At 52.3% G+C, this 16,661-nt stretch overlaps 1 protein-coding gene across 2 annotated transcripts in view; it reads left to right on the top strand.

Moving 5' to 3' along the window:
- LOC144945596 (inositol 1,4,5-trisphosphate-gated calcium channel ITPR1-like) overlaps positions 1–16,661 on the top strand; it is a 252,589-nt gene that overhangs the window by 223,476 nt on the left and 12,452 nt on the right. For both annotated transcript variants that reach the window (XM_078874090.1, XM_078874089.1), the window contains exon 55: positions 13,803–13,964. In XM_078874090.1, the coding sequence (XP_078730216.1) occupies positions 13,803–13,964 (162 nt within the window). The remainder of the gene's footprint in view (positions 1–13,802; positions 13,965–16,661) is intronic.

Below are 16,661 nucleotides of genomic sequence, written 5' to 3'. Positions count from 1 at the left end.
GGCACATAAAGCAAAACATTGAACAACAAAACAAAAACAATTGCGATAGAGAATTGACGAATGATACAGTGAGAGTGAGATCGTGAGAGAGCGAGAGGGAGAGTGGAGCGCTAGAGAGAGAGCATCGCATCAGGCTCCGCGCATCACTTGTTCTGTTTTAAATATCGCGAGGAGGGAGAGCTGACAAGTCGCAGTGGCAAATCCGGGACCCTCGCTTCCCGCACTGATTGATTACACAGCCGAGAGGGGCACGTGCCGCGCGCGTGTGTGTTTGTGTGTCTGTCTGTGTGTGTGTCTGTATTTGTTTGTATGTCTGTGTGTGTTTGTGTGTCCGTGTGTATCTGTATTTGTTTGTATGTCTGTGTGTGTTTGTATGTCTGTGTGTGTTTGTGTGTCTGTGTGTGTTTGTGTGTCTGTGTGTATCTGTGCGTGGTGCGGTATTGTAGTAGTTAGCGCGCTGCGCTATCAACCTAGCGACCCGGGTTCGATTCCCGCTCACGTCCAACACCATTATCTGAACCGGTCCTGGGCCTCCTCTAGGTCGACTCAGCTTGAAATGAGGACCTGGTGCGGTGTGTAAACATCGCCACTGGGGAGACAAAGGCGGTCGGGCGTGGTGCTAGCCACCCACCCCCTCGTGTACCGTTCCGGCCTTCATAGGTGCTCGCTAACAGCACTTGCCCCTACAGTCTGTTAAGGCTATACGGGGGATCTTTGTCTTTTGTGGTGCTGACCACCCACCCACCTTGTGTGCCGTGCCGGCCTTCATAGGTGCTGGCTAGCAACACCTTGTCCCGACAGCCCGTGAAGTCTACACGGGTGGTCTTTGTGTGTCGGTGTGCGTTCTGTCCGTGTGTGTGTGTGTAGCACGGTGGTCAGCGCGACCCGAGTTCATTTCCCGTAACCTGTCCTGGGCCTCCCCTAGGTCGACTCAGCCTCACATGAGTTCCAGATGCGCTGTGTAGAAACAGCGCCACTGGGGAGACAAAGGCGGTCGGGCGTGGTTGCTGGCCACCCACCTCACCTCGTGCGGGCCTTCATAGGCGAGCATCACTTTCCCCCAACAGTCCGTCCTAGTGGTACAAGGGGCCACCTTTGTCTTTAATTTTGTCTCTTTTCGAAAGGTTGGGAAGACAACCGCGGGAGACGTAGGGGGCTGTCCGGGGCGGGGGTGGGGGGGGGGAGGTGGTCGACCGCACTTCCTCGACTCTCGGAGTGGAGAGGAAGGCTACGGTGACGTGAATGGATTCTTCCCGCGAGACAAAAGGCAAAAGCGTCGTAATTGGAGCGCAGGTGAATTGGCAACCTGTGGAGAGAATTGAGACTCCGGTGTTGGGGGTGGAAGGGGGTGGGGGGAGGGGGCATTTTTGCTCACGGAGAACGGAGGAGCGTCGTTGCGTGCCGGAGTGAGTGGCACTAATTACGGGCCAGGAGCCGAGACTTGGCGGAGCTGCTCGTGGACGATTGAGCTCCCCGGAGGAGCCGCCGTTCCTTCTCGTTGCCTTCCCTGCGTCACGCGATCACGGCACCCGATGATGGCGACAGTGACGACGACGATGACGACGATGATGCCTAATTATCGTTCTGTATCGGTCAGAGGTGCGGCCAGGTGGCCGGAGAGTTTCATCTAGGTGGGGGTTCGAAATCCATTTTTTTCGTCCGCCCGCCGCACCGACCGACCGACCGTGAGTTGTTGATGTCACTTAAAAGGGGGTCTCAGAATGTTGGGATCTCTATTTGGGTCTCCGTGGGCACCTTCGTGCAGTCATTGGTGGCCAGGCTAAGACCCATCAACTCCATGCACACTTGAGAACCCGGTTTGATCACAACTAAAGTCTACACGCACGCACGCACGCACGCACGCACGCACGCACGCACGCACGCACGCACGCACGGGTTTTTTTCTTCTTTACGTGAATCTGTGTCTCTATGCGAGTCTAAGGCTCTCTATATGAGTCTAAGGGTCTCTATGTGAGTCTAAGGGTTTCTACGTGAGTCTAATGGTCTGAATGCGAGTCTTAGTGTATCTATGCGAGTCTAAGGGTCTGTGCGAATCTAAGCCGATATATGTGAGTCTAAGGCTTTATATGTGAGTCTAAAGGGTAAATATACGAGTCTAAGCATCGATGTGAGTCTAAGGGTTTCTACATGAGTCTAAGGGTCTCTATGTGAGTCTGAGGCTCTCAATGTGAGTCTAAGGCTCTCTATATTAGTTTGAGGGTCTCTACGTGAGTCTAAGCGTCTCTTTGTGAGTCTAATGGTCTCAATGCGAGTCTTAGTGTATCTATGCGAGTCTAAGGGTCTGTGCGAATCTAAGGTAAACTATGTGAGTCTAAAGGTCTCTATGTGAGTCTAAGGCTCTCAATATGAGTCTAAGGGCCTCTATGCGAGTCCACGGGTTATCTAAATGAACTCTATCGATCTCTACGCAGCAATCATTGGTGAGCAGGCTGAGAATCATCAACTTGCAGCGCTTGAGCTCTGTTTCAGCACCCTAAACCTCTGACCTCTGAGCCAGCCGGCCGCCTCTTGCGTCCGACGTGCGCACGTGAGACACGCACAGGGCCTCAGTTGTGCGTTCGCGTGAGTCACACAAAGCCTCGGTTCCGTATTGGCGAAGGGAGCGCCACGCCGTGCCGTGGCGCTTTGAGCCGCAGTGGCCCACATCAGATGGCTCAACGTGGCAGTACGCGCGCGATTTATTTACTAAACTATTCAAAACAATGATAATTGTTTTTTTACCCTTTTATCTGGCAAGAAAACTGACACCTTTTTTACAAGGAGTCATGTTTGCATCGACCACAATACCTGCAGTCATAATGCAAACAAAAAACACAACTCTGATCATGTATGCACTGTCCTTGAAATTGATTGGTCCACACCCGAGACAGCTTTCTTTAGAGCCTAGTCTCACATGGTGTTGGACCAGATGACGCCAAAAGGCGCACAACTCAAGGACAATGCACTATCAGAGTACGCATTTACACCATTGGAACCTCATTTGCAGGCAGCAAAATATGATAATTGTTTTTTTACCCTTTTATCTGGCAACAAAACTGACACCTTTTTTACAAGGAGTCATGTTTGCATAGATTACAATACCTGCAGTCATAATGCAAACAAAAAACATAACTTTTTTGCGCCTTTTGGCGTCATCTGGTCCAACACCATGTGAGACTAGGCTCTAAGGAAAGCTGTCTCGGGTGTGGACCAATCAACTTCAAGGACAGTGCATAGATTATCAGAGTTATGTTTTTTGTTTGCATTATGACTGCAGGTATTGTGGTCTATGCAAACATGACTCCTTGTAAAAAAGGTGTCAGTTTTGTTGCCAGATAAAAGGGTAAAAAAACAATTATCATATTTTTTCTTCTGGCAAATGAGGTTCCAATGGTATTCAAAACTATTTTCTTGTTTTTACTTTACCAGGTAAAAGGCCCACTGAGCTACATGGCTCATTTTCAGAAGTGACCTGGTCACAAATTATTTATTGACTAAACTATTCAAAACTATTTTCTTGTTTTTACTTTACCTGGTAAAAGGGCCACTGAGCTACATGGCTCATTTTCAGAAGTGACCTGGTCACAAATGATTTATTGACTAAACTATTTCAAACTAAATTTATATTTTGATTTAACCAGGTAAGGCCTCCCCGCTGAGCTACGTGGCTCTGTTTAAGAAGCACCCTGGCACACAAATGGATAGCTCAACGAAGTGGCCCGTCTTCGCGCGGAAATTTATAACAGCAGCAGCAGCAGCCAAATACTCCGAACGCACGTTGGTTTTAAATGTGGAGGGCAAAAAAAAACGGAGGACGCAGAGAAAAATCAACGCGACCACGGGGGAAAGAGAGAGAGAGGGAGAGAGACACCGCAAACTCCAAATATCAAGCAGGCGTCGGGGTTTGGCATTGAACCAACGACCTCCTGCTTACCGGGTGTGGGAGTCAACGTCTCCTAGCCACCGTGGCGCCCCATTATTGGTCCTTCGCGGTAGCGAGCGAGTGCCGGCGATTTCGTTCCGTGATGCCGGGGTCACCCTGACCCCCTGATCCGCTCACTCGCTCGTTTCCAGCCCCTTAATTGCCCCTGTGCGTTTTTTTATGCTTTTGTTTTTGTTAATTATTCCAATTTATTTTTTGGATTGTTGTTGTTCAGACGGTTGAATGGTTAAACCTAAAGCGCAAAAAAAAAAACTACACGCGCTCAAAGATCGGTGGTCATGGCGACCCTAGGAATCGACTCGTTTGTGTTGGTTAGCGTTGGGCGTCCGCTCTGCGCGTTTCGCCCAAATTGCCGTGCGGCGCGAGTCCACACGGAGCACCCGCTCAGCGAGCAAAGTGTGGCCACCTTGAGTCGCTGTCGTCGTCATCATCGTCGTCGTCATTGTTGTCATCGTCATCTTCGTCGTCGTTATCATCATCATCGTCGTCGTCATCGCCATCATCATCGTCGTCGTCATTATCGTAGTCGTCGTCGTCATCGTTGTCGTCATCGTCGTCATTGTCGTCGTCATCGCCATCATCATCGTCGTCGTCATCATCGTAGTCGTCATCGTCATCTTCGTCGTCGTTATCGTCGTCATCGTCGTCATCTTCGTCGTCGTTATCGTCGTCATCGCCATCATCATCGTCGTCGTCATCGTTGTCATCATCGTCGTCATTGTCGTCGTCATCGTCGTCATCTTCGTCGTCGTTATCGTCGTCATCGCCATCATCGTCATCGCCACCATCGTCGTCGTCATCGCCATCATGATCGTCGTCGTCATCATCGTAGTCGTCATCGTCATCTTCGTCGTCGTTATCGTCGTCATCGCCATCATCGTCGTCATCATCGCCATCATCATCATCGTCGTCATCATCGTAGTCGTCATCGTCATCTTCGTCGTCGTTATCGTCGTCATCGCCATCATCATCGTCGTCGCCATCGCCATCATCCACTCTCACGCCTGCCTGCTCCTCTTTCTCAGCTTGCTCCTCTCGTCCCCTTTGCCGTCATCGCCGCGTCCACCCCACGGCCCGTCACGTCCTGCGTCCCCACGTGGAGCCCCGCCTCGCACTCTGCCTCCGTCGGCCCACCTCTCGGTCAACCCCCACCACTCTCTCAGATCGCTCCGCGGCCGCGACGTTTCTCCCTCCGTCGGGGTTCTCCTCTCGGCTCTTTTTACCCGTTTAACACGTGGCAGGCTTTCGCGACCAATATTATTCATAAATCAACGTTTTTGGATTTAGATCGCGTTATTTATAAATGTGTCGTAACCCTCCACCACTCGACACGGCCAATTAGTAAAAAAGTGTCACGTTGACAAAAGACAAATAGTTCACTGCTTTAGCCCCACCGGTGTGTTGAAGCGTGAAACCACAACATTTACAATTTGAGTAGCACGACGTTTCGCTGGTAATTGCATCCAGCATCATCGGGCAATTCGCCAGAATGGTGAGGTTCTGCTGTGTCTCCCGTTCTTATATAGAGCAGTAGCAGGGTGACGTCATCATTAAGGCTCTTTCTACCCGGCACGTCACGATCCATCCTCCTCCCATCGACTCCCGCGTCTTTTTCGAATCGACGCGCTCGAACGGTGACATTTCCCTGCTGCAGCGCACTCACTTGCGTCCCATCTCCTCTGGGTCAGCAATTACAATAATTTTCTTCGTTCTTTCGGTAAAGTCACTTAGAAGGGAAGTAATAAAATAATAAAAATAAAACATAATAAAATAATTCTCACGACGTTTCGGCCACAAGACAAGCGGCCGTCCTCAGGCGAAGACCAGGTCTGTCGAGGCGAAACGTCGTGAGAATTATTTTATTATGTTTAATTTTTATTATTTTATTACTTCGCTTCTACGTGACTTTACCGAAAGAACCAAGAAGATGAATCCCTGCAGTCACGAAAGCTTTAAATCGAAAAATTACAATAATAGTTAATTTTGCAGCCCTCTGTCAATCCACCGCTGGATGAAGACCTCCACCCCGAGACCGCGCCGTGCTGGGATGTTGCCTCCCTCCTATCCATGTCCATGTCCAGCCTCAAGAACCTTGACGCCTCCTCTGCCCACGACCGACTACTAATTCGCCCTCCCTTTCTCGCTCGATGAAATAGACACACCGACTGTCAATCTGCAGCGTGTCGAGACGCGGTCGCGTTTGAACGCCGTTTAAATCTCAGTTGTGAAATCGTGTGATCGTGCTTTACCCATCATCCCCCCCCCCCCCCGGGGGTCGATAAAATTAGTACCACTCTGTACGTATGTATGATGTTGCGTCGCACGTAGCCGACCGTGCTCATCGGAGGTGCGTGTTTTGTGGGCAAGTCAACAGCTGTCCTCTTATGGATTGACTCACCCCCCTCCCATCCCCACCTCCCCCACCATGGGAATGTGGAATTTCCATCACTGGCTCTGCAGCGACAGGAGATCGCTCCGACTTGCGCGGGCTGACGAAGGCGGCAACAGCCTGGCGCGGTGTTCAGAACACCGCAGGAATCCAAAGCGCCTATATTTAGTTAGTTAAGAAATTTTTATTTATTTATTTCCTTTCTTCTTCACCGATGTCTCCACGGATGTTTAGGTGCCCGCTCGCCATCGACGTTGAGCCTGTGGGCTGGGAACGGAAACTCTCAAAAGTCGCGGATTTATTCAGTGTTCATCCACGCGCGAGATTTTCGGATCGCGACACCGTGTTGAACGTGTATGTGCTCCCCATGTTCTGCAGAGTGTGTGTTGAACATGTATGTGCTCCCCATGTTCTGCAGAGTGTGTGTGTGTGTGTGTTGAACTTGTATGTGCTCCCCATGTTCTGCAGAGTGTGTGTGTGTGTTGAGCTTGTATGTGCTCCCCATGTTCTGCAGAGTATGTGTGTGTGTGTGTTGAACATGTATGTGCTCCCCATGTTCTGCAGAGTGTGTGTGTGTGTGTGTTGAACATGTATGTGCTCCCCATGTTCTGTAGAGAGTGTGTGTGTTGAGCTTGTATGTGCTCCCCATGTTCTACAGTGTGTGTGTGTGTTGAGCTTGTATGTGCTCCCCATGTTCTACAGTGTGTGTGTGTGTGTTGAGCTTGTATGTGCTCCCCATGTTCTACAGTGTGTGTGTGTGTGTGTTGAGCTTGTATGTGCTCCCCATGTTCTGCCGAGTGTGTGTGTGTGTGTTGAACTTGTATGTGCTCCCCATGTTCTGCAGAGTATGTGTTGAACTTGTATGTGCTCCCCATGTTCTGTAGAGAGTGTGTGTGTTGAGCTTGTATGTGCTCCCCATGTTCTGCCGAGTGTGTGTGTGTTGAACTTGTATGTGCTCCCCATGTTCTGTAGAGTGTGTGTGTGTTGAGCTTGTATGTGCTCCCCATGTTCTGCCGAGTGTGTGTGTGTTGAACTTGTATGTGCTCCCCATGTTCTGTAGAGAGTGTGTGTGTTGAGCTTGTATGTGCTCCCCATGTTCTGCCGAGTGTGTGTGTGTGTGTTGAACTTGTATGTGCTCCCCATGTTCTGTAGAGAGTGTGTGTGTTGAGCTTGTATGTGCTCCCCATGTTCTGCCGAGTGTGTGTGTGTGTGTTGAACTTGAATGTGCTCCCCATGTTCTGCCGAGTGTGTGTGTGTGTGTTGAACTTGAATGTGCTCCCCATGTTCTGCCGAGTGTGTGTGTGAGTGTTGAACTTGAATGTGCTCCCCATGTTCTGCCGAGTGTGTGTGTGTGTGTTGAACTTGTATGTGCTCCCCATGTTCTGCCGAGTGTGTGTGTGTGTGTTGAACTTGTATGTGCTCCCCATGTTCTGCCGAGTGTGTGTGTGTGTGTTGAACTTGTATGTGCTCCCCATGTTCTGTAGAGTGTGTGTGTGTTGAGCTTGTATGTGCTCCCCATGTTCTGCCGAGTGTGTGTGTGTGTGTTGAACTTGAATGTGCTCCCCATGTTCTGTAGAGAGTGTGTGTGTTGAGCTTGTATGTGCTCCCCATGTTCTGCAGAGTGTGTGTGTGTGTGTTGAACTTGTATGTGCTCCCCATGTTCTACAGTGTGTGTGTGTGTTGAGCTTGTATGTGCTCCCCATGTTCTACAGAGTATGTGTGTGTGTGTTGAACTTGTATGTGCTCCCCATGTTCTGCAGAGTGTGTGTGTGTGTTGAACTTGTATGTGCTCCCCATGTTCTACAGAGTGTGTGTGTGTGTGTTGAACTTGAATGTGCTCCCCCTGTTCTGCAGAGTGTGTGTGTGTTGAACTTGTATGTGCTCCCCATGTTCTGCAGAGTTTGTGTGTGTTGAACTTGTATGTGCTTCCCATGTTCTGCAGAGTGTGTGTGTGTTGAGCTTGTATGTGCTCCCCATGTTCTACAGAGTGTGTGTGTGTGTTGAACTTGTATGTGCTTCCCATGTTCTACAGTGTGTGTGTGTGTTGAGCTTGTATGTGTTCCCCATGTTCTACAGAGTATGTGTGTGTGTGTTGAACTTGTATGTGCTCCCCATGTTCTACAGAGTGTGTGTGTGTTGAACTTGTATGTGCTCCCCATGTTCTACAGAGTGTGTGTGTGTGTTGAACTTGAATGTGCTCCCCATGTTCTACAGAGTATGTGTGTGTGTGTTGAACTTGTATGTGCTCCCCATGTTCTACAAAGTGTGTGTGTGTTGAGCTTGTATGTGCTCCCCATGTTCTACAGAGTGTGTGTGTGTTGAACTTGTATGTGCTTCCCATGTTCTACAGTGTGTGTGTTGAGCTTGTATGTGCTCCCCATGTTCTACAGAGTGTGTGTGTGTGTGTTGAACTTGTATGTGTTCCCCATGTTCTACAGAGTATGTGTGTGTGTGTTGAACTTGTATGTGCTCCCCATGTTCTACAGAGTGTGTGTGTGTGTGTTGAACTTATATGTGCTCCCCATGTTCTACAGAGTGTGTGTGTGTGTGTTGAACTTGTATGTGCTCCCCATGTTCTACAGAGTGTGTGTGTGTGTGTTGAACTTATATGTGCTCCCCATGTTCTACAGAGTGTGTGTGTGTGTGTGTGTTGAACTTGTATGTGCTCCCCATGTTCTACAGAGTATGTGTGTGTGTGTTGAACTTGTATGTGCTCCCCATGTTCTACAGTGTGTGTGTTGAGCTTGTATGTGCTTCCCATGTTCTACAGTGTGTGTGTGTGTGTTGAGCTTGTATGTGCTTCCCATGTTCTACAGTGTGTGTGTGTGTTGAGCTTGTATGTGCTTCCCATGTTCTACAGTGTGTGTGTGTGTGTTGAACTTGAATGTGCTCCCCATGTTCTGCACGAGTTTCCTCTGCATTCTGCAGTTTATTCCAATAGCTCATGAAAAAGATAACCATTGTAACCATGGAAGGGGATGAGAGGGGGGGCACGGGAGATGAGGGGAGCAAGACGAGGGAGACGAAGGGCTCGCGGCGACGGTGATGATTTATGCTTCTGCAATCATTCCTGTCGCGCCGGGGGGGGTGGGGGGGGACTGAGCGTAGCGATTGACCAGGTTGAGTGCGCGGTGCGAGGAGAGATCTCCGGTCGGCAGAGTCACGGTGCGTGCCGCGTTCACTTTGCCATGTGTTCACTTTGCCGTGCGTTCGCTTTGCCGTGCGTTCACTCTGCCGTGCGTTCACTTTGCCATGTGTTCACTTTGCCGTGCGTTCGCTTTGCCGTGCGTTCACTTTGCCGTGCGTTCACTTTGCCGTGCGTTCACTTTGCCGTGCGTTAACGCTCCTGTGCGTTCACTCTGCCATGCGTTCACTCTGTCGTGCGTTCACTCTGCCGTGCGTTCACTTTGCCGTGCGTTCACTCTGCCGTGCGTTCACTTTGCCGTGCGTTCACTCTGCCGTGCGTTCACTTTGCCGTGCGTTCACTTTGCCGTGCGTTCACTTTGCCGTGCGTTCACTTTGCCGTGCGTTCACTTTGCCGTGCGTTCACTCTGCCGTGCGTTCACTTTACCGTGCGTTCACTTTGCCGTGCGTTCACTTTGCCGTGCGTTCACTTTGCCGTGCGTTCACTTTGCCGTGCGTTAACGCTCCTGTGCGTTCACTCTGCCGTGCGTTCACTCTGCCGTGCATTCACTCTGCCGTGCATTCACGCTCCTGTGCTGTTGTGTGTGTTTTAGGGGGGCGGGGGTTTGCGTGGCGCGGTTGTTCACCAAAGACAAAGTCCCCCCCCCCCTCCCCCTGGAACAACATTAGCAGACTTACGGGGCAAGTGCTGTTAGCGAGCAGCACCTACGAAGGCCGGCACGGCACACGAGCACACGGCGTTTACACGTCGCGCCGGGCACTCATTCGAGGCCAAGTCGACCGAGGGGAGGCCCATGACCGGTTGGGATGATCGCCATCGCTGCCGTTGTCCGCGAGCGGGACTCGAACTCGAGGAGCGGTGGCGCAGCGGTTAGCGTTCGAGCACGGGCGAACCGAGCGACGATTGCCGCTCGCGGGCGATAGCGGTGGCGAATATTTTAACCGGTCCTGAGCCTCTTATGCCGACTGAGACCTGATACGAGTACCCGGCGCGGCGTGTCAACACCGGCGGCGGTGCTGGTCGCAGCACCACCCCCTCGTGCGCTGTATTCCGGCCTCGTCATCATCGTCATCATCATCCTCATCAGCCGTGATCAATCCATTGCTGGATCAAAGCCTCCTAGTGCAATCGAGTGTGCTCTATGTGAGTCGATAGATCTATCGAGCTCGTCGTTATTATTGGGTGGTGCCACGGTTGTGAGATGTTAACTACCTTGCCTGGTATACTGGAGGTCGTGGGTTCAATCCCGACCCTGATACCTGTATATTTGGAGTTTGCATGTTCTCTCCTTGGTTTGCGTGGATTTTTACCTCTGGGTCCTCCGGTTTTTCCGTCCACGTGTTATCATCAACATGCGTCGAGATTGTTCGGTTTAATTTCGATTTAAAGCTTTTGTGACTAGAGGGATTCGTCTTCTTGGTTCTTTCCGTAAAGTCACGTAGAATGGAAATAATAAAATAATAAAAATAAAACATAGTAAAATAATTCTCACGACGTTTTGGCCACAACGCAAGCAGCCATCCTCAGGTGAAGAACAGGGCTGTCGAGAAGACAGAGTGTTCTTCACCTGAGGATTTATTTTGCTGCTGTGGATTTCCACATGATAAGCCGCCAACTTCGTCGAGCTGTCGTTTTGTGGTGTTCAAGTCGCTTCCGAAAAATACGCCAAATGGCTCAGTGGGCTTAACCTGGTAAGATAAAAAAAATGGTTCAGTTTTATTTGTAGACAGTTTATTTTGAAAGTGATGTGTTTACCTTTCCCATACTTTGTTGTTGTTAACCTTCTGACCTGCCCCTACTTGGCATCTGTGAAAAAAAGAGCTTGATAGCTCATCGGATTCCAACGGTATGTACAGTGTGCTTCAAAAAAATGTTAACACGTAACAAGTGTAATGTTAATCACTTCAAAAAGTCAAAGAGTCTCCATTTCTCTTGGTTCTTTCGGTAAAGTCACGTAGAAGGGAAATAATAAAATAATAAAAATAGAATAATAAAATTATCACCATCATTGTCAACGCGCGCCTGGAATCTTCTCCAGGTGGTCTCCAGAGCCCAGAGGCACATTTCTTTGTGGTGTTGTTGCAAATTTTCAGATGTGTTCACATTTTTTTGAAGCAACTGTGTACACAATTATTTTTGAAAAATCTGATTCTGAACACCTTTTACCCCACAATTCTGTTAGAGGCTATACGGGGCTGCTCCTTGGGTCGTTTGATTTTTTGTGGGTGGCATTTTTTGCACCGTGCTGCGAGATGCAGAGAGAGATCTCAAGTTGTGCGTTTCATTCACGCAAAAAATCCCTTCTGCAGAACAAACTCAGGCAAAGCGGCTTATCATCGGCACAACCACGAAAACTAAAACACTTTTTTTTACCGTTTAAATCGTCTATTTTATTGTATTTATTTTACCAGGTGAAGCTCACTTAGCTGTGGAGCTCTTTTTCACAAGTGACCTGGCTAGCACAAATGATAGCTCCAACGAAGTGGCTTATCATCATCATGTGGAAATGTATCGCAGCAGCCAAATACTCCAAACGCGTGATGTTGATTCTAAATGTGGAGGGGAAAAATCGGAGGACCCGGAGAAAAATCCACGCGACCACACGTTCTGTTCACGTGACAACCCTTATTAGTTGGCTGTGTCGTGTGGTGGCGGGGTTTTAACGACACATTTACATATTTACGCGATCTAACACAAAAAAGCGTTTATTTTCATCATTGCCATCATTATTCTTTGTGACCTTCTGTACAGAAATTTGCGTCGCTAACCGCTTGCCACCTAGGCGACGAGAATTCTGCTTTACCTCCCGTACCACCCCGTGCAGCACTCTCACAGAGAGCAGCCTGCCTTTTTACAGAATGCAATGAAACCTTCAGAGGCAAAGAGATGTGTGTTTTTTTTCATCATCTTTACACGCTTTGCCATCACTGCCTCTATTGTTTTGCCTCGTCTATTTTTGGTCGCGACGTTTTATTTTTATTTCTTTCGGGGTACTTCGACGGCGGAGAACAAAAAAGAAACGTCTGCTCGGATCGTTGCCGTAATTGGGATGAAACGCGCTGCCGTTGCCGTGATCTTTCTGCTACGTTCATTATAAAAAAAAAAATCTCGTTTTCATTTTTTTTGCCTCTTCAGATTTTTTTTTTTGCGTGAGGGCCTTTGCCTTCCTTTTCTTTTTTGTTTCTGCGGCTGCCGCCACCTCGACTAAAATTAGAATGGCCTCCGTTACCGGCATTAATCACAGTCCTCGCCTCTGACATTTTTAATCTGCGTTTTTTGTCTGGGGGGGGGGGGGGGCGCGGTGGGGGGGTGGGGAAATAAACCCTCGCGCTTAAAGTGCGGATTATTATCAACTCCCAAACGCGCCGCGTAAAAAAAAAATGTCAATCGTCTCTGCCTTTCCCCGATCGCCTATGTGGCGGTACGTTTTAAACAAAAATAAGTGTCGCTTTTGGGGGGGGGGGGGTGGGAGATTTTTCGCGTTTCACTTTTTAGCGCGCACTCTCACGCCCATTGCGACATCGGCGTCGCAACCGCGAGAGGAGGCGTCCGTGCCGACGTCTTTTCTGAGCGGCGCGACACCCCCCACCACCACGCCCAACACCCCCCCCACTCCACCACCCTACCACCGCCCCACACCCCCCACCCCAACGACGCCACCCACCCCCCCCCCACCGCCACCACCCCCCCCCACCCCCCCTACCCCCCCACTCCACCACCCCACTACCGCCCACACCCCACCACTCCCCCACCCCCCCACTCCACCACTCCCCCACCCCCCCACCGCCACCACCCCCCCACACCCCCCCACCCCCCCACCGCCACCCCACTACCGCCCACACCCCACCACTCCCCCACCCCCCCCACTCCACCACTCCCCCACCCCCCCACCGCCACCACCCCCCCACACCCCCCCCACCCCCCCACCACAACCACCCCCCCACCCCCCCACCGCCACCACCCCAACACCGCCCCACACCCCCCACACCCCCCCCACCCACCCCACCGCCACCACCCCCACACCCCCCCCCCCCCCCCCGGCGTTGCGGAACGGCCCCCGGGGAAGCAGACACCACAGAGCTGCCTCCGAGTCGTCCCGCTCAGCGGCCTCCGGCTCGCACGCCCCCAATAGTCGCGGCGCGAAAGTTCAACTTGCGTGCGTGCGTGCACACGCGGTCGAGGGCGAGCTCTCCCCCCCCCCCCCGTTCCCCACGCCACCCCGACTCGCTCCGCGTCCGACAGCGTCAGGCGCCGACGTCCGACGTTTCGCAACGAGGGCCCCCCGCCGTTACCGCCGTCATCCCCCCCCCCTCCCCCCTGTGCAGGAGCACAACCTGGACTGGTTCCCGCGGATGCGCGCGATGTCGCTGGTGAGCGCCGACGGCGAGGGGGAGCAGAACGAGCTGCGCGGCCTGCAGGAGCGGCTGGACGCGACGGCGCGACTCGTCACGGCGCTCTCCTCCCAGCTGTCAGAGCTCAAGGAGCAGGTGACCCCACACACACATACACACACACACACCCACACACACACATACACACACAAACATACACACCCACACACACCCACACACACACACACATACATACACACACACACCCACACACACCCACACACACCCACACACACACACACACCCACACACACACACACCCACACACAAACACACCCACACCCACACACACACACATACACACACACACCCACACACACCCACACACATACACACACACACACACCCACACACACCCACACACACACACCCACACACATCCACACACACACACACCCACACACACCCACACACACACACCCACACACACCCACACACACACACACACCCACACACACCAACACACACACACCCACACACACCCACACCCACACACACACATACACACACACATACACACACACATACACACACACATACACCCACACACACACACACCCACACACACACACCCACACACACACATACACATACACACACACACCCACACACACACACACCCACACACACACACCCACACACACACACACCCACACACACCCACACACACCCACACACACACACACCCACACACACCCACACACACACACACCCACACACACCCACACACACACACATACACCCACACACACCCACACACACACACCCACACACACACACACCCACACACACACACACCCACACACACACACACCCACACACACACACCCACACACACACACCCACACACACCCACACACACCCCCACACACACACACACGAACACCCACACACACCCACACACACATACACAACAACAACAACAACAACCGCCATTCGCCACTAAGTGGCGGTGACGTCACCACGACGCTTGTGCCAGGCCATGTGCACCCTGAGGCCACGTGAAGTGTCGAACGCCCGCTGGCAGGAGGTCACGGGGCAGACCCAGGTGCCACGGGTCGACTGACCGAGATGACCGAGATGACTGGCTGATGCACCACCTGTGCCCCCTACTGTGCCAACTTGCTGTGCTTTAGCCACCCGGCGCTCCGCTCGTTGTTGTGAGCGTCGCTCCTCCGCCCTCCGTTGTTGTTGGAGGGCGACTGCCTCCAACTGCCCAGTAGCGTCCTTCACGAGCCTCCTCCACTGAGGCCGATCTTGACACCGCTGGTACCAGTCATCGGCAAGTCCACTCAGCTCCACGTCCTCCTGTACCACATCACTCCATCTCTTCTCTAGCCCGTGCCGCGCCCGTTTAGCCCCCTCGATCCGGCCGAACAAAAGCTGTTTAGGCATGCGGTGGCTGGGCATGCGGGCTACATGACCCAGCCAACGCAGCCTTGCCTGCCGGAGGAGCTCACTGATGGGACTTTGCCCAGATCTTTCAAGGACTTGTGAGCTCCTCACACAATCCAGCCTGGTTAAACCCAGGATGGATCGTAGGCAGGCCAGCCTAAATGTTTCCAACCGGCGAAGATGCTCCACTAGGGGGGTCCACGTTTCGCAAGCGTAGAGAAGGGAGGGAATGACCGTGGCCGAGAAGACCTGAAGCTTCGTGCGGAGCGACAGACCAGGTAGCTTCCACACAGCGTTACGCAACCGATGAAAAGATATTGCCGCTCGACTGATTCGGAGTGAGACCTCTGCTGATAAACTGGAGCCGGTCATAAGCACACTGCCCAGGTATGGGAAACTCTCCACTCTCTCCACAACTGCCCCATCACCGATTGGGAGTTGTTGGGGTGGAGTGCCCGATGGTACAAAATACCCAGGCAGGTGCTTAGTTTTGGTGGGGCTGATGGTAAGGCCCCACCTCTTAGTAGCACGCTCCAGTCTCAGCAGCAGCGTCTCCAACTCCTCTTCTGAATGAGCAGCTATTACCAAATCATCGGCATACATAACGTGGTTGACCAATAGGGAGCCATCCCTTGATCGCACCCGGGCGTCGATCACACATACACACACACCCACACACACCCACACACACCCACACACACACACACCAACACCCACACCCACACACACACACCAACACACCCACACACACCCACACACACCCACACACACCCCCACACACCCACACACACCCCCACACACCCCCACACACCCACACACACCCACACACACCCCCACACACACACTCCACCACCCCCCCACTCCACCACTCCACCACCCCACCACCCCCCCACTCCACCACCCCACCACCGCCCCACACCCCCCACACCCCCCACCCCAACGACACCACCCACCCCCCCACTGCCATCACCCCCCCCCCCCCACTCCCCCACCCCCCCACTCCACCACCCCCCCCACCCCAACGACGCCACCCACCCCCCCACCGCCACCACCCCCCCACCCCCCCACACCCCCCCCCCCACCCCACCACGCCCCCACTTTCCCACCCCCCCACTCCACCACCCCCCCTTCACCACCCCACACCCCCCCACACCCGCCACTTACACACGTACAACTCGGCATAACGCGGCACGACACACACGCAAGTTAAACACAGTATATCAACCCAAAGAGCTCCCCGTGTAGCCTTTAACAGACTTGTCGGGTAAGAGTTGGTCAGAATCAGAAAATTGTTTTTATATACTGGAGGAATCCGATGAGCTATAAAGCGCATTATCCACAGATGCCAAGTAGGGGCAGGTCAGAAGGTTTACAACAACAACGAGTGCAACGTATGGG

This window comes from Lampetra fluviatilis, chromosome 38 (assembly GCF_964198595.1).
Source record: "Lampetra fluviatilis chromosome 38, kcLamFluv1.1, whole genome shotgun sequence".
In the NCBI taxonomy this organism is placed as follows: Eukaryota; Metazoa; Chordata; class Hyperoartia; order Petromyzontiformes; family Petromyzontidae; genus Lampetra; species Lampetra fluviatilis.
Note: the sequence above shows the minus strand (reverse complement) of the source record. Positions and strands in the feature narration are given on the sequence as shown.